The sequence below is a fragment of the Erigeron canadensis genome, chromosome 6 (assembly GCF_010389155.1).
Source record: "Erigeron canadensis isolate Cc75 chromosome 6, C_canadensis_v1, whole genome shotgun sequence".
Classification (NCBI taxonomy): domain Eukaryota; kingdom Viridiplantae; phylum Streptophyta; class Magnoliopsida; order Asterales; family Asteraceae; genus Erigeron; species Erigeron canadensis.
The window spans coordinates 10,900,264-10,921,359 of NC_057766.1; the positions used below are offsets into that span (position 1 = coordinate 10,900,264).

The 21,096-nt window shown below is 34.5% G+C and overlaps 3 protein-coding genes across 3 annotated transcripts; 1 reads left to right on the plus strand and 2 right to left on the minus strand.

Annotated features, from left to right (window-relative positions):
• The first annotated feature begins 1,658 nt into the window (after positions 1-1,658).
• On the plus strand, positions 1,659-9,704 carry LOC122606178 (transcription factor GAMYB-like). The gene is made up of 4 exons (XM_043779139.1): positions 1,659-1,729; positions 2,458-2,820; positions 7,440-8,427; positions 9,093-9,704. Exons 2-4 carry the CDS (start codon positions 2,458-2,460, stop codon positions 9,386-9,388), a joined length of 1,647 nt encoding a protein of 548 aa, XP_043635074.1. The 5' UTR covers positions 1,659-1,729; the 3' UTR covers positions 9,389-9,704.
• A 7,526-nt stretch (positions 9,705-17,230) lies between these two features.
• LOC122604295 lies at positions 17,231-18,040 on the minus strand. The gene has a single exon (XM_043777182.1). It carries the CDS (start codon positions 18,038-18,040, stop codon positions 17,231-17,233), a length of 810 nt encoding a protein of 269 aa, XP_043633117.1.
• An 84-nt stretch (positions 18,041-18,124) lies between these two features.
• Positions 18,125-18,993, minus strand: LOC122604296 (craniofacial development protein 2-like). The gene is made up of 3 exons (XM_043777183.1): positions 18,916-18,993; positions 18,640-18,798; positions 18,125-18,583 (listed from the first exon to the last, which is right to left on the minus strand). Exons 1-3 carry the CDS (start codon positions 18,991-18,993, stop codon positions 18,125-18,127), a joined length of 696 nt encoding a protein of 231 aa, XP_043633118.1.
• Positions 18,994-21,096: the final 2,103 nt, after the last annotated feature.

The window sequence follows — 21,096 nt, forward strand, 5'->3', positions numbered from 1 at the left end:
AAGATCCTGCTCCATCCCACCAATTCAAAGCGAAAAAAAGGCTACCAGTGAAGAATCAAGTCGTTGTTCGTTTCGTGATACCTTATCGAGCTATACGACGGAGAAGGCAAGTATACTGAAGGAGCGGGCTGAGGTTCAAAAGAAGAAGGACGACGTGTATTTCAAGTTTTTGCAAGGGGAAGAGTACAACCGTGACATGAAGGTCGTTATGGATCCTCACGAGCATATCAGCGACCCGACATTCAGAGAGTTCATCGTCACTCGCAAACGCGATTTATGCGCGAAACACGGGTGGCCGTGTACTTTGTAGGTTTCCATTTGTAATTCGAATGTTTATGTTTAATTTGTAGCTGAACCGAACATCGTATGTTTTATGTTTATGTCATGTTTTATTTGATTGTTTTTAAATGTTTTATATTTGATTTATGTTTTAAATTAAAAAATTTAGTGAGCGGTGAAGTTAGTAGTCAGATGCCAATAAAATTTGGATGAGTGGTAAGTAAATAATAGAGTTAAAGTGATATATTATAATTGGTTAGAAATGAGTGTTGAAAATAAACACAAAATATGGGTTGCCAAACCTCTAATCCCAAAGACTTAAAAGCTTGTAAATGCTATGACAAGTACCACCAGGCATAGGCACCAAGCAGAGTTGAAGTGACCTTGTTGATAACAATAATATAAAAATAATAATTAATTATAGTTTAGTAGTAGTAGTGATATAAATATTAAGTAAAGTACAAAAAGAAGAATTAATAAAGAAAGTGAGAGTTAAGAAAACAATGGTTTGCAAAAGTACCCTGATAAAGTACCCTATTGACAGGTCCCTTCCTCATATATCTCCTCCTTTTTCTCACCTTTTAATTTAGAAAATAAATTAAAATATTTTACCAATTCACATTCACATTGCTTTCTATTTTTTATATTATTTTTATTTTTCTCTCTCACACACAAATTACACATACACTCAAACATAAACACATCGCTGCTGCTTTCTTCTTCTTCTTCTCACATTCCTTTACGCCTCTCTTTCTATATATCTCAACTTCAAAATGTTTCATCGATTCAATTCATTATCTTTATATTTACATAACAATAAAAAATAAATTAAATAATAATAAGCCAATTATAACTTATATGTATATGAAATATCTATCTATCTATCTACATATATAACATTTTAATAATAGCAAATCTACTAATTTTTATATTTTTATAAAACAATCTTGAGTACCTAAGAACACAAAATAAATAAATAAAAAATAATAATTCTATGATTGGATCATCCGTAATTTTCTTTACTGATCACGGCTAGCATCCATACACAAAATCAATTCATTTTCTTTATAATCTTCTTCATAGCATTAATCACTTCACTTCCGCTTTTTCTGTTCATTTTTTTTGAGTTAATTTAGATCTAGTTTTAGTACGTAATAAATACATATATCATCTATATATAGCTAGATATAGATATAGATAGATTCATTTTTACTTATCTATTACTCAGTTGATTTGAATTCAGTAATCAGCTTCTCATAATTTAGGTTTTTAGCTGATTCTGAATTCATTTTTATACTTTCTGGCCTTTCTTTATATAGGTTTTTTTCAATTTTTTTTTTATAAAATTTAGTTTAGATTTTTTTTTTTTTTTGTATAAGATTCTTTTTTTAATAAAAACGTTGATAAAATGACGGTGAATTGATATTTCTTCAGCGAATTATAGCTTCAGGTATCATCTCTTCTTCCTTTAATTATATATATATATTATTATCTATATTATATATATATGTATATAATTAATTTATTTCTGTATTTTATATATGTTGAATGAATTTATGAAAGGTCAAGTTTGATGAATTTTTGCTTGATATGATTGTAATAAGTGTTTGCGTGAGGCTTTATATGTTAGGCTCATTTCTAATTGTAGATTATTTATTTATTTATTTTTTTTGTCTCTTTGTAAAATGAAATGAAATGTTAAGTAAATCTAATAGAATATATAAATATTTAATTCTGGCATGTGTAATTCATGTTCTGTTTAAATGTAATCTAATATCAGTATCATTAGTATGTTTAATTATGTGGCTTTAATTTTCAGTGATTGTTTTCTGTTTTGAGATTCAGATATTTACTTTTGCTTACGACTATTCACCTGTCCGGTTAAATGATCAGCGTTTATATTAGTGTTATCATAATATACCGTAATATCGATTTTCATTGTTTAATAGTAGAATTCACCAAATACTATTGTGAAGTTATTAATTCTGGTTGGATATTTAATTGTAATTATAAAAATGCATTTAGGTATTCTTTTGTTTGTATAATGTCGGACTGATAGTTCTGTGGTCATGATACGTTGGAATTTAATTTCTTTAGAAAGAATGTTATATGTTTCATAGTATTTTTTTGCGTTCTGGTTTGTTTTTGCTGATGGACATGTATATTTGTGCTGTAAAGATGAGCAACATGACAAGTGAAAGCGAGGAGAGAATAATATCAAGAGATTGCATCAGTTCACCATCTATTGATGAAGTTAGCAATGAAAGAAACATGGTTGGAAATGGCACCCTGAAAAAAGGTCCATGGACTTCTGCCGAAGATGCAATTTTGGTGGATTATGTGAACAAGCATGGAGAAGGGAACTGGAATGCTGTTCAGAAGCATTCTGGGCTTTCTCGTTGTGGTAAAAGCTGTCGATTACGGTGGGCAAATCACTTAAGACCCGATCTTAAAAAAGGTGCATTTACACCAGAGGAGGAACGCCGCATAATTGAACTCCATGCTAAGATGGGGAATAAATGGGCCCGCATGGCTGTTGAGGTGAGCGTGTGTTTTCCTTTAAGATATCTCTGATTCTACTATATATATATATATATATATGTTGCAGTCTGTGACTCTGTGTGCAAATTGTTGCAACTTCTCTGTATTAGTTGGCTTTCTTTAGCTTTTATAACCAGAGTAGCTGCATACTAAACATGACTACAAGTATTTTTTGAATGAGCATTTGTGTGTCTTAAAATTCATATTTTCCCTTTTCTATACCAAGTTCCCAAATATTACTGGATTCAGAAGTTTTGGTAGATTCAAATCGCATCTTGGGCCAGGAATTGATTAAAGCATTTGCATAGTACCAACTTTCATTCTCTTGTAAAACAAATCAAAAATAAAACATTCAGTTCCCTTGTTGGTTTGAGCTTTCACACTTGACTATGTTGCAAGGTATGCATGTGTAGTTGTACATGAACTTCTTTATATGGCAAGTACTACTGTATCCTACCTAGTTAGCACATGGATCTTGCTAAAATTGTCTAGCAACTAGCAACCTGCATTATCTTCATCTTACGTTCTAGCCACATTCATCTCCTATTGCGTGCAGTGTTGTAAATAGCGGCCTTAACGGCTGTTGGTAATGGAGGTCCACCGTCACGTTAAAGGGGTTGTAGGGTAAATTTAAAGGTCTGAGTCAATAACGTGTCAAATAACGGATTTAACGGATCTTAACGGTCAAAAGTCACTTTTGACTAATTTTGTTAGGAAATTGCTAATATCTGTATTTTTAAAATAAATTCCTTTATATTTTATAGTCTCCATTATTACTCCGCGAAATGAGATTTAAACTTAAAGGTGGTCGACCGCCGAGTGACCGCCGAACGTTATTTACAACCTTGATTGCGTGTGCCAATCTTCTTTATTAAGTTATCTTGAAACTAGTTCGTGACATGTATTGGCGACTAATATCATACGTGTACTCTCGAGTTATGTGCTAACATGAGTAATTGCTATACTTATATAGTTATATCGCGGTTAAGTTATACTGATTCTGACAAAGACATTATTTGGCATAGAAAGCTTATGTTCCAAAGTCATATGCATACCCTTAAGCCTTAAAAACTGTTCCAATATCATACGAGTACTTCTATAAACTGTTCCAAGATAATGTACACACACACATATACTGTGTGGGTTATGTATTAATATTTTTAAAAGCCATGTAATATAAGTTAGAGCCACATATGAACATTTACTGGTTCAGCCATAGCTGGTCACTAATTTGCTTACATTGGAACAATATTTAAGAGTATGAGTATGATATCAGTACCTTACGTTACTCGCATGGGGACAATGTTGTTAGTTTGTTTTATATTTTCAACTTAGCTTTAGATTTTATTTTTGACTTGTTAACAACATATTTTTAATCCCTTTCATTTTTGACTTTTTAACTCATGAAAATGAAACATTGGTTTTGATGATCTTTTTTAATTTCTCCCCCTTTGTACAACTGGGAGTTTCTTTCCACGAGAATGAGAGAATAACGCTAATAGTGGAGACTCTGACTTTTTATTCTTTGTTTACGCTTATTCCCGAACTCTATGGTCATTCTGATCTGTGCCATGAGTCCAAATCATTGAAAATTTTTACCTTTAGTGTTAATTTCTCCCCCTTTGTACAACTGGGAGTTTCTTTATGAAGACAAGTCAATGTTATTGGCAAACAGATGGTGCATGAGTACAAACTTTCTGGTCACAATTAACCTTGCATAATAACAAATGTATACTACAACTGCTGTTCATTGGAGGTATACTGTTGCTAGAAAAAATACAGTATGTACGGATTACTTTATTGTGTAGTATTTGGGATTGTAAACCATAATTCTGCATGTATTTAATTGTTAGTTGAACTAGAAAGTTGAATACTTTGTACATATTAGGCGTGCATTTGACCAAAGTCATGCATTTGACCATTTGACTTTGGCATTTATATATCTAGTTTCTTTGTGATAGTTTCATCTTTTTAGGGTAATTATATTATCATTGCATTTGAAGATAGTTGAATTACTGTAACTCATGTCGGATGTTCAATAGTTACATTTTGTTGTAGATGATCACTACATATACATGGGGAATGCTCCCATAGATAAAACTAGCATTTAGTAAGAACTTCTATTTAACCATGTCCTAAGTTATTTTTGCTTATGATTGTTGTAAATTATGTTTTGAAGTAAAATCTGTAAAAATCATTTGAAAATGAACCCTTATATGACAAATATCTAAGAGAGTTTAATAGACTATTTAAGGAATATTACAACCAAAGTTCAATGCGATCTTATAATACTGTTAGTTCACAATATGTTAACCTAATAGCCCAAAAGTTGTCATCCAAAGTTGAATGGGATATAGTCAGTAAGGTGTTGGAGAATTAATCAATAGCTTTGCGTGGGGTACTGCCATAGAGGTTTGTGGTCTAACGATACATACATATCTGCTGGAATCAAACCACGTATATTCGGTTCAGTTCTCGTTTATAGAGTTTAATAATTTTAGATTTTTTTAGCTCCATAATTTTCAAAAGTTAGCTCTTTTGATATATACGATGCTCTTTTGTGTATGAATTTTTCAAATTAGAAAACTGCGTTCATATTCGGTTTTCGGTTTGTTTTTGGGACCAAACAAGTTCAAAACAAAAACCAGATTGGTACTGAACCATATTAGGTTGATCCATATATTAGTTCTGTTAGTTTTTTTTTTTCTTTTGGTTCCAGTTGAATCTTGTTCCTACTTGGTGAACATCTCTATTGTGAGAGTATATGGCTGTTCAGAAAGGGGTTGGAGATTGGATACTGTGTCCGAATGTATATTATACAGTGATACATACCCTTTTCCTTACTACTAGCTTATAATCTGATAAAGTTGAAGTTCAAATTTACAGGATACCTGAAGTTAGACTTTTAATTTTGTGATGTTAAAATTGGGCCTTAGGTTTTTTTAGCTCCTATTCATAACAAACTAATTACTTTGGCAATCCATTTTCAAATTTATGACAAACTGCTAGGCTGCTACCAATTAACCTGTCATTTATTGATTTGGCCTTATTGAGGGGAGAATTGTCATTTCGGAAACTTGATTGTGCTATTCAAGATGACATAAAGTAGTCGTTTTTTTCATCTGTTCCTGACAATGACCTGTTTACAAAATCACTTCTGATCAGCTTGATTCTGACAAGTTTCAACACCTAAACAGTTGCTATAAATGCTCTATCTAGTTATTCAACAATTATTCCTCGATTACTTGAACATTAACTCATGTTGGTTCCACTCCAGCACAACGGGTTCCACGGCATTGGTTATGTTTTTAACCCACTGAGTGCTATAAATGGAGGGATTTGGAAAGTAGAATTTTGTTAAATTTATATTATTAAAAGGAATGTGAATAAAACATAAGTGTGATGTTTCTATTCCTGCATTTTTACCTTTATTCTAACTGCTGGGTGGTCATCAAATTAACTGGTATATCATGAGAATATTTAGGTCAATTTCAAAGTTATTTGTTTATAATTGGTTTTTCAAGTTCAATCAGAACTAGATCTTGGATTAAAGCTCCAACCTCTTTTTTAGGCCACTTCCTTTTAGGAAGTCAGTTTACTGATTCAACATTCTATCTTGATGAATGATGATCCTGCTCACATTACTTTTCTTTAACTCGTTAAGATATGCCGATTTTCTTAAATTTTGTTAAGTTCACGTGAAAGTTGTCCTTATTAGTCATTTAAGTGCATGTTTTTATTAATTGTAAGGATTTTCTGTTGTACGTGAATTCTTGTTGAATATTTAATCTTTTATTGTGGATTGACTTTGTCGAAGTATTTCTTTGGTATTCCTTGGTGTGTAGTAATGGAAGGGGGGATGGAATGGAGAATCATGACATAATGAAGAAACTGCTTTAACTTACCTTGTGAATGGAATGGGTCATTACTCAAGGAAGAAACTATATTTACTTCAATTAACTTTATTATGGTTTTACCTTTTTATCTTTATTATAGTTTTACTTGAGATTTGCTTACTTTTTTTATTCTAGTTTGCATAATTATAATTATATGTACCAACTAAAATTAATACATATGTTTACATTTACATATAAACTGAAATCGATGTAGATGTTACTATTATTGCTATTGAAGATAGCAGTAAATTTTATTCTAGTAATTAAGGTATTGCTAAAGTTTACGAGGAAGGGCACAATAAAATAGTAAATATAATGATGCATATCTTTAAATTGTTCTTTTCATTTCTACATGCCAACCAAGCAAGTTTAGTGACCCTTTACATTTTGTTGGTTATTCCATTTCATTCATCTGAATGAACCTTTTGCTTTTCATATTTCTCCGTTTGTTGTCAGCTCGGGTTATTATGTAATACATTGTAGGATTAGCTCAATGAAAGGTTGAATGTGTTTTTCAGTAGTTACCAATGTTAATCTAAAGCGTCAAGGTAAAATATTTACCTGGGCTATGGAATAAGTTCAAATTGATTAGTGAAGTTTGCACTTAAAATGAAATTAATTGGTAGAATCTACATGTTAGGTTTTTGAGATTGAGATGAGTTTAAAATGATTATTGTTTTTCTTCATCACTTTGTTTATTGAAATCGTGTCTTTTCTTTTCAGTTACCCGGACGCACAGATAACGAAATCAAGAATTTTTGGAACACTAGAACCAAAAGAAGACAGCGTGCTGGATTACCGATTTACCCACCTGACATTTGTATGCAAACACTAAATGATGGTACACATACCCACAACATGGTCACATTCACAAACGGAGATGCGTCAAATTCTGAAATTTTGACAACTGACACATTCCACATTCCTGCCGTTGAGTTCAAGAATTTGGAATTAAAGCATGAGTTATATGCACCAGGCATGCTTGATATACCTGGAGGCAATTTTCTTGATATTCCTGGAGGCAGTTTTCTTCCACGCGGGCCTGTACCAACGCGTCGTAGCAATTTTCTGTTCCCGATGCTGCATCCTTCTAAACGGATCAGGAGATCTGATGCATATGGTCTTCGTAATTGTGGAGATGGTGGTCTCGATGATCTTTTCCAGACAGTCGATCAATCCTTTGAGATTTCTTCGTATAATGAAAACTGTAATGGGAACATCCCATCATCATCTTCATGCTTATTTTCTGGCAGCCATGCCTTTTTTAATGGCAACACTTCTTCTTCTGAGCCCATTTCATGGGCCCAGAAGCTGGAGCTCCCTTCAACCCAAATGGGTAGCTGTAACGCACCTTCTTCACCACTGCCTTCCCTTGAATCTGTGGATACGATATTTCAGTCAACTTTGATTGGTCAAACAAAGTCAGATTCTCCCTCGCACAGGGACAGTGGGTTATTAGAAGCAGTGCTCTTACAATCCCAAAATTTGAAAATGTCAAAGAGTAATAATAATTCGAATGCTTCACTTGCGCCTCGTGACATTACCAACAGTTCGTCTCAGTCTCAGAATATGCAACAAGATGACGACTGGGAAGTGTATGGTGACCCCATGTCTCCCTTGGGTCATTCTGCTGCTTCTGTGTTTAGCGAATATACTCCTCATAGAAGTGGAAGCTCACTGGATGAGCATCAGTCTATTGAGACCATTTCAGGTGATAAGTTTGATATATCTTCTCTTTTAATTGTTTAGACTAAAAAAAAGTATAAAGTTCTGCTGGTCAGTATGGTTTGTCATAGGCACATTGAACTTGTAAATTTTTTAATCGGTATTGTCTCATCCCTACTTTCATGTGGAAGAGCTGTAAGATTTGTTATAAAAATTCAAAGGAAAAAGGACTTTTCATAAGAACTCACAAATTGAAATGTTTCTTTTTGTGTGGTGAGGGTGCATTTCAGAACTAGAACTTGCGGGCTGGGCTGGTAGGATTGTGCCGGGACACTTTTTGTCTTTTTTTTTTATTATTATTAACTGGCTTGCAAGCTCTGATAACAAAAACCTATTAGTTCGATAAATCTGTTTTTTTTATATAAATTGCGTTAGGAGTTTTTTTGCATTAAAATTACATTTTGGTCGACTTTTGACCAGTTCTACGTATCTAACCTCTTTCAGTTTGAGCTCTATATATACTTGTGTGATCCATCAGAATTAAAGATAACCCAAGTTGACTTGATAAGTAAATCGGTTAAAATTGCCCCCATTATAATTTGGCAAATGAAAAGTTATGACATATATCATTAGTTAGAAAATTTTCATTTGGATACGTACACAATGAAATCTTACAGTGCTAATTTTGCATAGCAATTTTTCCATGTGAAGTTAAGCAAGAAGCAGAGGAATCTGGTGTTAAGGAGTCAGACAGGGAAGATCAAAAACCAAACCACAGAGAGTATTTAAGACCCGATTTTCTGCTTGGGTCAAACTGGTTTGGTTCAACTTCAGACGCTGACCAGAACAAAGATCATTATGAGGTTAGCGACCCAATTCGTGCACTTCTTGGAAATGATTTTTGCAGCGATTCCAAGCACAATTCTTGTTCACCATTTGATGGACACAATGAGTCTGACAAATGGGATGACATCTCTGAAATCTGCAAAGGGTCATCAAACCGTTGAATACTTGTCTTTCAAAAGTTTTCTTGCATGCTAAAAGTGGGCAGTCTTGTTTTGATTTGAAATGACTATTTGGTGAACCCCCTTGTGAGATACTTATTCCGTTAAATGTTGTGGTTTAAGAGGTGAGTCTAGGATTTGTGACTCATTTTCATGGCGCTGGACCTTGGATCCTTTGCATTTAGTACCTTGATTGGTTCAATTTCCACTGCTTTGTGATGTTAAAGACTGATTTTCATATATTTTCACTAAATATTGTTGAATAATGTGTAACATTGTAATTGGAAGAATTTTACATTGACCCCCTTCGAGTGGAAAACAGATTAGTTGATCCTGTATGTATTAACATCTACCTTACGAGAAATGTTTTTATATAATGCTAAATATTTGATGACTTGATGTACCATAAGTATGTTTTGGTTAATGCATCTACTTTAGGATGTATAAAGCAAGCAGGTTATCAGTTATTGGAATGTAAACAGTATAATTGCTGTCTGTTCTAAAAAAAATAGTATAATTGCTGTGTTAAATCAAGAAATTACTATTGTATATGCAATTTGCATTGCATTTTATAGAATTTGTAGATGTCTAAAATCTTTACTTCTTGTCTCTCCCAATGGCAGTTACATTAAATAACTTTTTGAGACTAAATATTACAAAATGTACAAGCTTCCTCGTGAGTCCTTCATTAAGTAAAACTTCTAAGATATGAAGCTAAACGTTTTTTTTTAGTGATAATTTTGGTGACCCACTCCGGCACATCTCAAACCAAATCACATTAATGACTAACCCCAGGTACTCTGTACAAATTTGGGTGCAGTGTACACCTTTTGCATGATAAAAGTACCTTGACTGGCCTCATCCGTATCCATTCATCATAAAATGTTTTTTTTTTTTTCCTCAACAAATGCTACTTGATTTTTAGGAGAATCCGATGATCTAAAAGGTAATGCAAATACTAAATATCTATCGCATATTATGATCCTCGTACCCCCTCAGTCACAACTCACATGGAATCAGGTTTCATGACTCTTAACTCTCAAGTGATTTCCATAAACCAAAATTTAAATTTGATACTAGGATTTATACTATGTAGTAATAGTAAAGATCTTTGGTTATTTTTTGAAGGATAATGATATATGTACCACTTTTTTTTTTTTTTTTTTATCCATCATTATGTACAATTTGTTAAACAGATTGTACAAATCAATACTGCACAGTATGGGACATGTATAAAAAAAGTATGGTACATATATCACTCTCAATTTTTGAATGGCAAACTTATTCTTACTCTATTACACCAAAGATTATAAACTATCCCAAGCTTTCGTTATAACTGTCAAAATCAAAATCTCAACCCCAATTTTTGATCCATAAGTATGAACCACTAAGATTATTACTTTATCAAGGTTGCAATGGACTTCTAATAATATCCTCATGTGATAATTTATACTTAACAAGGCAATCTTCTATATACGAAGGACAAGTATTCAATTCAAGTCTAATCAAAACATGTCAAATTCAGCCTTTTAGGAGAAAAGCAGGTTGGTATGTATGTAGTGTACCACTTTACCTATTCTCATATATATACTTAAATTAAATAAAACTTATGAGTCACAAATTTGCTTAATTATTATACATCTCTATCATTCCTTGAAGGGTTATATTCCCATGAGCCCTTTCAGAAAGGTATTACCTAACCTTGTCCATTTGGTTCATCTGTATTCACATTAGACCGTAACTTCTAATCCATGTTTTTTCTTCCTAATTGGTTATTACTTCCAAAAAGAATGCTAGTATGTCTGCTCAAATTGGTTATAAGGTTTTAATCGTGTCATAGTTGGTACCCTCTTATAGAAAGAAACTATGAAATGGTATTTCATCTAGCAAACATAAAACGATGCACTAACACAATGAAACTAGAGTAAATCTTTAAGATCGGTGGTGCCTGGCAATTTTTTAAAGATGGTTGTTGCATGTATATTTCAATGAATTAGAAAACATTGTTAATATTTAAAACGATACTTTAAGTAATGAATAAGAGATAAATACATCATGTATGGTTATTTATATCACATACAAGTTTGTACGTAATTTCTAACTATAAAAGATGGAAAACGCACAAAAATGAGTTAATTATGAAACAGCGAAACTAGATCTCAGTTTTATTGTACTCTTTACATAGGGTTTCGAAGATGAGATGTGATATTCGTATCATTATTTTTTATGGATGTACCATACATAACATACAAATTTTAGTACAAACCAATAATGTATAGTTATGGTAAATCTATCGAAGTAATACTAACTAGTAAAGTTCACGTCCCGCGTTGCGGAACCTCAATTGTCTTATTTAAACGGTTACGTTATCCAATGTATTTACGTTAAACCTTCAACTGGTTAACTATAAATCATTTCATTGATATGTTTTGTTATAAAGTGTGCAAGAAACCAAGAATGAACTTGTGGTAGAAGACCTGAAAATGATGCAATGTAAGAAAATCTTTAATATATTAGTTGAGAACTTAAGCTAAATATGATTTTACAAAACTCAAATAGTGGTACGTGTTGTGGAAACAAAAAGGTTGAATCACCCAAAAAGGAAAAAAAAATATGAAAAAAATCAAGAAGTAGCCCATAGTAGAAAACTCGTACAATATATGATGTGGCAAATTCTGAATGGTGGTACGGGGTGTGACGTGGACAAATTCTAACTCGTCCCAAGTTTTTAAAAATGTGCAAGGTAGTGGTACGTATATGGTCTTGCAAGAAATCTCTAGTAGAAAACCAAAACGGGATGAGATCTTGCAAATTCCTCAATATAAAAGTTAAGAATTGAAGCGAGATAAATGTAAAAAAATGCGAGTAGTGGTGCGTATATGGTCTGGTCACTGTACAGTTGAATGACAAAACCAAATAGTGAAGCGGGGTGTAACATGGGGCGAATCGTAACCCGTCACGCAGACGGGTTACTATTCACAACCCCTTTCTTTAATATACTATAATATAATATATTAGTTGAGAATTCAAGCGAAATAAATGTAACAAAATGCAAGTAGTGGTACGTATATGGTGTGGCCACAGAACGGTTGAATGACTTAAAAGGAAAAATGTGTAAAAAATTCCAATACGTAACCAGTAATTTAAAAAAACCCACACGGGATGCGATATAAGAAAAACCAAATAGTAGAACGGGGTGTAACATGGGGCGAATCGTAACCCGCCACACAGGCGAGTTACTATTCACACCCTTTTCCTTTAATCTTTTATTATATATTAATAAAGAAATATTGTGATAAAATAAGATTTTTTAAAATTTGTATTACCACACATCCTTTTCATTTAATTATGACATCATCATACTTTTTTTTAAAATTCAAAATATCTCTTTTTTAAATATGTATCATTAATATACTTTTTTTTTATTAAATATCCATATTATTATGTAAGATTTTAATCATCTTATTTTTTCGTTATAATAGGCCTAAAACTATGGTGTGTTTTTTTCCGATAACCTTTTTTTTTTTTGCCAACCAAATGTGTTTTAACATGTATCTACAACGACACAACTTTTGTTTCCGTTTAGTTTTGTTTTTCACATAATAATTTATCACAACTTTTCAACTTATTTAATTAACGATGTTATTATACATGTTAATATGACAACATATTTTAAAGTTATCGGGTATCATTTGGTTTATTTGCAAAGCGTTTATTAGTTAACCTGAGTTGAACTCGGGTTGATTACCTATATAGTATACTAGAGTGAAGGCCCGTGCGTTGCACGACCGGGCTTCACGGGTTGTTTTGTATGTTTCTTTTATTTAGCGGGTTTTTCTTATGATGGTTCGGAATTTTCTGAACAATACAAAATAGTATCAAAAGAACTAAAAGGCAAAAGGGCGTTAATCTTATTCAAAATCAAACTAAAGTCAACATGATAAACCAAAATAAATACTTCTAAAGCCAGGGGTGCTAAGTCCACTTCTATTTACACTCTTATCTCGATCTCAAAGCCCTTCTGATAACCTGCCGTATAAGAAAGAAAAAGGAATACTGCTGAGCAAAAAGCCCAGTGAACGGATATGACAAAATTTGAAATATAATATCAAATGCGGAGACGTATATTAAAAGAACAAACTTATTACCTTAACAAACTTATTTAAAATCAAAGTACACATACGCATAGTTCACAAATACCTTATACATTAGCAAATCAAAGTAGATTATAAAACCAGGTTCCATAAAATAATACACATAAGAGTCAAACAAAATTACTTGTCAAAGGGTCGAACGCTTCGTATGACACTACGAAAATGCCAACCGTCAAACTTACAAAATGCCTAGGACCGATCCATACGCCTCCTATCAAAATATCAAAGTGCGCATATCACTACCGGGTAATCAAAAGGAGACGCCGTAGATCAAATCAAATACACTGCTACGGCCGGTGCCATGTCATCGGTGTCACAATAACGCGCCCTTGGGACCTCCATGGATAGGTTACTCTTATATGCACATCTTACGAAACCATTTTGACCGACTTATATATATATATATATATATATATATAATATACTTAAATATATCAAATGACAAACTTAGTTTTCAGACAAATAAATAATAATTACATATATTTCGAGACATTCTAAAATATTGACTTAAAACCACATCTCCATCCACCCAATTCTTACAAAATTTCAATAGTCACTTATAAATTTTCGGACCAATCAATATGATTCATAGATGCCACTGTATTAATTTCCGTAGTCAACGAATATTCGAGGGACATATTATAAATCACAAAATATTAATCTTTTGGGGCCAATTAATATGATTCATTATTATTTTAGCCAACGAATATTGAAGGGACATATTAGTGGACAAACCATCGCATCAAATGTAATATACCAAACGCATCTTTTCGGGACCATACTCAAATCGGGTTTCAAGAAATGGTTTTGACACAACTATAAAGAATAAAATATTATGATTCCCAAATAAATATTTCTGAAGGCAACCTCGTTAGTTATCAAAAGTCAGTGATATCACAATATTTATACAAAGGATAACATACAACTAATTTTTCAAATAACACGCAACTTTTATAAAAAGAAATACACATTTAATCAAATAAAGTTTTGAGAGAAAAGATTTTACCGGAAGGATCCTAAGACCAACTACAATATCCGTACAATAATATATGCATATATAACAAATAAAAGTCTTGAAAGAAAAGATTGGACCGAAAAGCTCCTAATAACCTTTAGAATATCCGTACCTTAATAAAGGTCTAAACTTTCAAAAGCCGGTGTACTCCACCAAGATTAGCAAACAAAATCTACATTAAAATAATTTTAAGTAAAATCAAAATACTTTAAGAATTTCTATAAGAATCAGTTATTTAGATATATAAGTTTTATTTTCTTTAATATGGTTAATAACCATAACATGTTTAAAACATATATTAAAATGATAAAGTTTGTCATATGGCTGACTGGCTTTCTTCCTCGTACGTACGTATGCGGAAAACTCGTTATAAAGGTTGTCATTATTTTGCAACATACAAAACTGTAACGTCTCATTTTCTTAAATAGATATACATATATTAGGTTCAATATTTTAACATATATATATATATATATATAATAAAGAAAGAAATAAATAAAAGATTATGTAAATTTATAATATTGTTAATAATCAACAACAACAACAACAGGACCCAATCCCTGCACGGGGTATGGGGGACGTAAGCTGTAGACAATCTTACCTCTATACCAAGGTAGAGAGACTGCTTTCATAGGGACCTCCGGCCATAAAGGATTGCAAGACGGAAAATGAGAAATGTTTAGAAAATCATATCTGTCTGCCGAGAATCTGGAAAGAAGAAATACTTGTCTGCTGGGTCCGGCTACTATGCGGGTCGAACGAGTATCAACCATGCGCCCTAACGATATCTAAGAAACATGTTTGACAATACAAATACAAATACGAGGCAACCATATTGGGCATATTAAACAACATAAAAGTAGCAAACTAATAAGTAACTCGAACAAGTAGTGGAAAACAACCAAGACACACATACATATAAATAAGAAATGACAAAACCTGAAAGGAGCCCGATTGGGCCAATGCTGTACCAAATTCTAAACAACCTATGGAAAAAAGGAACTTAGGCCGCCTAGCTATACTAATCCTAGTCCTCCCACCGGCTCTCTAAACCATTAAACTAGTCCTAGACACCTAGTCCTGTAGATAAACTCTCAATGGTCATGTCCTCCGACAAACATTTTGGGGGAACAAACACAAGAGTAACCTCCCCCCTCGGTTTAGGCCTCTCGAGACGCAAGGCCAAAAACCCCTACGAAAGGTCACAGAGAACCAAAGTTTAAATAAAAAGTCTACTTAATCTAAAACCCATATGCCTTACCTTCGCATTCCTCTAGCGCATTCGGAATTCCGTACTTCCACCCTCATCTACCTACCACTCTTCCTGTCACGTCAAAGTCCTTTGCAGCGTAGCTGAGCCACTTTTCTAGGCCAAACCCTCACAAACCACCTTTGGCAAGGCAATATGGGAAAAGATGACTATCTAGGTCGCCCAAAAATCCTACCCTAACTTAATATTCTACTATAATCCTAGTTCTCCATGCCGTCCTATTTGACGTCATGTCCTCCGACAGGCCAAGTTCTATTAGGTCCTTCGCTAATCGATCCTCCCACCTCATCTTAGGTCGTTCCCTTCTTCGTATGCCGTCTACTTGAATAGACTCCGCTCTCCTTAGTGGTGCAGTTTCATACCTTCTCCTAATATGGCCAAACCATCTCAAGCGCTCTTCCCTTAGCTTGTTAATGATGGTCCCTACTTCAAGTTCTGCTCTAAAAGCTCCCGTCGGGATCCTGTCTGCTAAGGTCTGCCCGCAAGTCCACCTTAACATTCTCATCTCAGCCACCTCTACTCGAGCCGCTTTGGCTTTCGTCATCGCCCAACATTCTAACCCGTATAGCATAGCCGGTCTAATAGATACTCTATAAAACTTCCCTTTCAGCTTTAGCGGGATCCTTTTGTCGTACATGACTCTAGTAGCTGCTCTCCACTTCATCCATCCGGCTTGGATTCGATGTGTCACGTCTTCGTCTATCCCCCCCGATTTATGTATCACCGATCCTAGGTATCTAAAAGACTCCTTCGGATGCAATATCTGGCCCTCAATGTTAATAACCTCATCCCCATTTTGTCTTATCTCCTGCTTATCGAAGTCACATCTAAGGTATTCTGTCTTCTCCAGGCTCATGCCCAAACCATGTTCTTCAAGGGCTTCTCTCAATTTCTCTAGCCTCTGGTTTAGTTCCCCCATCGATCTCGCTATCAGCGCAATGTCATCGGCAAAAATCAAACACCACGGTAGTCCCTCCTGTAGGCCCCTGGATAGTTCGTCTAAGATCAACGTAAAAAGGTATGGGCTAAGCACCGAACCCTGGTGTAGGCCCATATCTACCGAGAAAAGTTCCGTGTTCCCCACAGGGGTTCGAACACCAGTCCTCGCCCTATCGTACATATCCCTAATAACCCTAATGTGTCTCCCGGTAACCCCTTTCACTTGTAGCGTCCTCCAAATCAGCTGTCGTGGTACACTATCGTATGCTTTTTCCAAATCTAGGAAGGCACAATGTAGCACCTTTTGTCTTTCCCTATACTTCTCCATAAGGCTTTTGGTGATGTGATTAGCCTCCATCGTCGACCTACCTGGCATAAAACCAAATTGGTTCTCTGCCACCTTTGTAACCCTTCTAAGCCTCATCTCTATCACTCTCCCCCATAGCTTCATGGTATGACTTAGGAGTTTAATGCCCCCTATAGTTGCTACAACTCTGCACATCCCCCTTGTTTTTATAGATAGGTATGACCTCGCTAAGTCTCCATTCTTCTGGCATTTTTGCACTTGTCCAAATCTTGTTGAAAAGGCTTGTCAGCAGGCTTATCCCCACATCTCCCAAGCATCTCCATGCCTCAATAGGAATTTGGTCTGGACCTGTCGCTTTGTTTCTCCCCATCTTCTTTAGGGCGAACCTTACTTCCTCTTGGCTGATCCTCGGAGTATCGTCGTCGTCGCAGCATATGTCTGAGTGAGTACCGTGATCGATTCCTCCTTCACTTCGCCCCGACTCTCTCCTATTAAACAGGTTGGCGAAGTACTCTTCCCAACTTTTCCTAATGTCTTCCACCTTCACAATGCTCCTTCCGCTTTCATCCTTAATATATATTACGTCTTCTAAATCCCTACGTTTTCTCTCCCTTGCTGTAGCAATTCTGAATATATCGTTTTTGCTTTCCTTGGAGTCTAGTTTCTGATACAGTTCTTCGTACACTCTTTTTTTTGCTATAGCTACGATCTTCTTTGCCTCTTTCTTGGCTTCGTAGTAACTCTGCCTAGCCAAGGACCAGTCCTCATTTGTCCCGTTTTGCTTGCTCTTGATAAGTTCTTTAAAGCAACTAAGTTTTGTCGCAACCTTAGTCTGGACCTCTTCAGTGATCCACCAAGATTCCCTACGCCCTTTACGCTGACTATCTGTCCCTCTTGTTTCCCCTAGTACCGCCTTTGCTGTCTCCCTCATACCCTTTGCCAAGTGTGTCCACAACTGATCAGCATCCATATGCGCGCCGTTTTGAAACTCTAATGAGAACCTCGCGCTGGTCGTTGATCTAAATGTCTCTGCTGCTTCACCTATAAGGTTTTTTCAAAGGATTCTTGGCTTTACAACCTTCTCTATCTTGGTTGCTCGTCTACTCAAGAATAAATCCAAAATCAACAGTTTATGTTGGGAGTAGCAACCCTCTTTAGGGAGGACCTTGCAATCTTTACAAGCCCTGAAGTCGCCTTTACGCACTAGGAAGTAGTCGATCTGCGTTTCATTGCGGCCGCTCTGGAAGGTAATCAGCTGAGATTTCCTCTTTCGGAAGAACGAGTTTGCTATTATCAGGTCATGCGCAGTAGCGAATTCCAATATCATGCGTCCCTCTTCATTCCTCCGACCAAATCTTAAACCTCCGTGTACACCCGGGTAGCCGTCTGACTGTACTCCTATATGCCCGTTTAAGTCTCCTCCTAAAACTAGTCGTTGGTTATCCGGGCAACTCCTCACGAGCTCATCCAGTGAGTCCCAAAAACTCTTCTTCTCTCCCTCACTCCGGCCCGACTGGGGGCATACGCACTGATTACGTTTATAGTCTCCTCTTGTATCACTAATCTCACCAACATCAATCTATCCCCGTGTCTTTCCACATGCACTACAAAGTCTTTAAGTCGATCTGTCAAGATGATCCCTACTCCATCTATCGACTTAGGCGCTCCAGAATACCCAAGCTTGAATCCATTCCCATCTCTAGTGCTTTTACCTGTCCACTTAGTTTCCTGAAAACAAGAAATGTCTGTTTTACACCTAGCCAAAGCGTCTTCTAGCTCTAAAAGCTTTCCCTTAAGTGTACCTACATTTCAGCTCCCTAATCTAAGCATAAAGGTTCTCTTTACTCTAGCATTAACCCCCCTATGCCTGCCCGCCCCCGAAACAGAAGGACATGACTGCCCGCCCCTGAAACAGAAGGACATGACCTCACGTAACCATTTGCAATAGACAACTTAAACTAAAACTCTACAAGTAATTATACTAATCAAGTAATGAACAACAACAACAACAAACCTAAAAATGTAAAAACCACGACCACAAAACACCAATAATAACCAAAAGTTACTAACAAAGGCTAAACTAACCACAAAAAATTTTCTGGGTCATAAAAAGATTAAAACTTTAAGCTAAACTGAATCAATATTTTACTAAATTTGAGCTAAACAGATGGAATAAAAGGACTTAAACTTTAAGCTAAATTGAATTACAATTTCCCTAATTTTAACTAAATTAATGAATAAATTTTCTGAGTCAAAAGATTGAAACTTAAAGCTAAATTAAATTATAACTTCACTAAATTTAAGCAAAATTACCAAAGATTGAAACTTAAAGCAAATTATGAGAAAACAAACCACAAAGAATTGACGGAATCTGCCAAAATCAAAAGGGTTCACTGACAAAAATGTAAGTAACTAATGTGTAAAATCTTTAAATTTATAAACAAGAAATACCCTAGAACAGACTACTACACACTATCGGGCAGTGGACTCGTTCGTATGCAATATAGTTTAAAGGTAAGTCCAGGATCGAACATAGGGATTGATAAAGAGAAAGCGAGTTTAATATAGCTTTAAAAAGAGGTTTTGGATTTTAAGGACTCCCGTCACCTTGGATTTAAAGAAAAGTTAGTTAATTTTTAAAGTTAGCAATTCCAAAAAATTTGATTGAAAAGAGAGTTGTAATATCAATATTAATTAAAGGATCATCTACTTCGAATCCATGACACAACTATTTAGGTTGCACTTAAATGAAGAACCAATTCAAATATGTTAATTAATAACCGAGAACTAAACAAAGACTCACCCCGTACCCGTCAAGTTCGTTACTTTATTCAATCCTCTTAATTAACTAGTTCCATTATTAAGACCGGTACCCCGAGACGCCTTTCATAACTTTCCTAGATAACTAATTGTTTTGGTTATTTAGATAACAATTGTGTCTATTGATTGTACCCAACCATTAATCCGTTAATTCTTATTAACTATTAATTATTTTCTACCGTACCCGTCATAGAAACAATTGCTTCTAACCAAGCAATCAAAATAGCTCTTACACAACCTAGGTTACCACTAAGATCATGCAAAAACTATCCGCAATTAAGAGTTAAATAACAAAGAATTAATAAGCTAAGATTACGACATAACGTTAAATCAAATCAACTTGAATTATAAATATAGTGCAACCATCATTCAATTGTATCACTTTATCTTAGTAGATGAATAAAGATTTAGCTAGACATGACAAGAAAAATAAAACTAACAATCATCATATAAATTAAATCCATAATAATAATAATTATATAGTAATAAAGTCTTGCAATTAAACAACTAAAGTAAAATAAAAGATAAAAGAGTCGAACGAGAATATGGTTTGCTGTTGAATTCGAATTCGAAACCAAAGAGTAATTGTTGGCTTTTTGTCTCTTGCAGCTGCTTAAGTCGAAAACCAAAAACCCTCCTCTCGTCTAGCCAACCTCCTAATTAATTATGATCTCCAAAACTCTTGCGTAGGTGATTTTTTTCTTCAATATTTAATATAATAACTATATATATTAGATGATGTAGCCATGTAGGATGTCCACTGACTCACTAAAATACCAAATTTTGATAACAATAAAATAACATTAATTGTTGCCCAAGATTGGGCCTTGCCTCTCGATTGACTCACGAGACCAACAACAAAATGGGCCGCACTCACTTTTCTTCTTTTAATTGTTTATGTCTTAAATTCACATCCCATTCGTTGGCTTGTTCTTCGGCCCACTTGGTAAGTTTAGCCGAGCCCACCAAATAGTTCAAGTTGCATCTTTCTTTCTTGTACTCGGAATGCATAAATCAATTGTCATATTTTTGTTCTTACAGCTTCAATCTCATTTTTCTTCATAAATGATCTTTATCTAACACATTTTCGTCAACTTTCATCTAATCATATAAAATCACATATTAAGTATTAAAATCCATAAAAGTGACAATAATATAAACGTAAAATAAATAAAAGAAACGATATCGCGTAAAATAACTATGTAT

Coding starts and splice junctions, on each gene's coding strand:
- LOC122604296 (XM_043777183.1), bottom strand. CDS start 18,993: ATGTCCTTCTGTTTCAGGGGCGGGCAGTCATGTCCTTCTGTTTCGGGG. Junction 18,799..18,915: donor ATAGGGGGGTTAATGCTAGA/GTAAAGAGAACC, acceptor TCTTGTTTTCAG/GAAACTAAGTGGACAGGTAA. Junction 18,584..18,639: donor ACGGGGATAGATTGATGTTG/GTGAGATTAGTG, acceptor GTATGCCCCCAG/TCGGGCCGGAGTGAGGGAGA.
- LOC122606178 (XM_043779139.1), top strand. CDS start 2,458: ATGAGCAACATGACAAGTGAAAGCGAGGAGAGAATAATATCAAGAGAT. Junction 2,821..7,439: donor GGGCCCGCATGGCTGTTGAG/GTGAGCGTGTGT, acceptor TTTTCTTTTCAG/TTACCCGGACGCACAGATAA. Junction 8,428..9,092: donor GTCTATTGAGACCATTTCAG/GTGATAAGTTTG, acceptor TTCCATGTGAAG/TTAAGCAAGAAGCAGAGGAA.
- LOC122604295 (XM_043777182.1), bottom strand. CDS start 18,040: ATGGATGCTGATCAGTTGTGGACACACTTGGCAAAGGGTATGAGGGAG.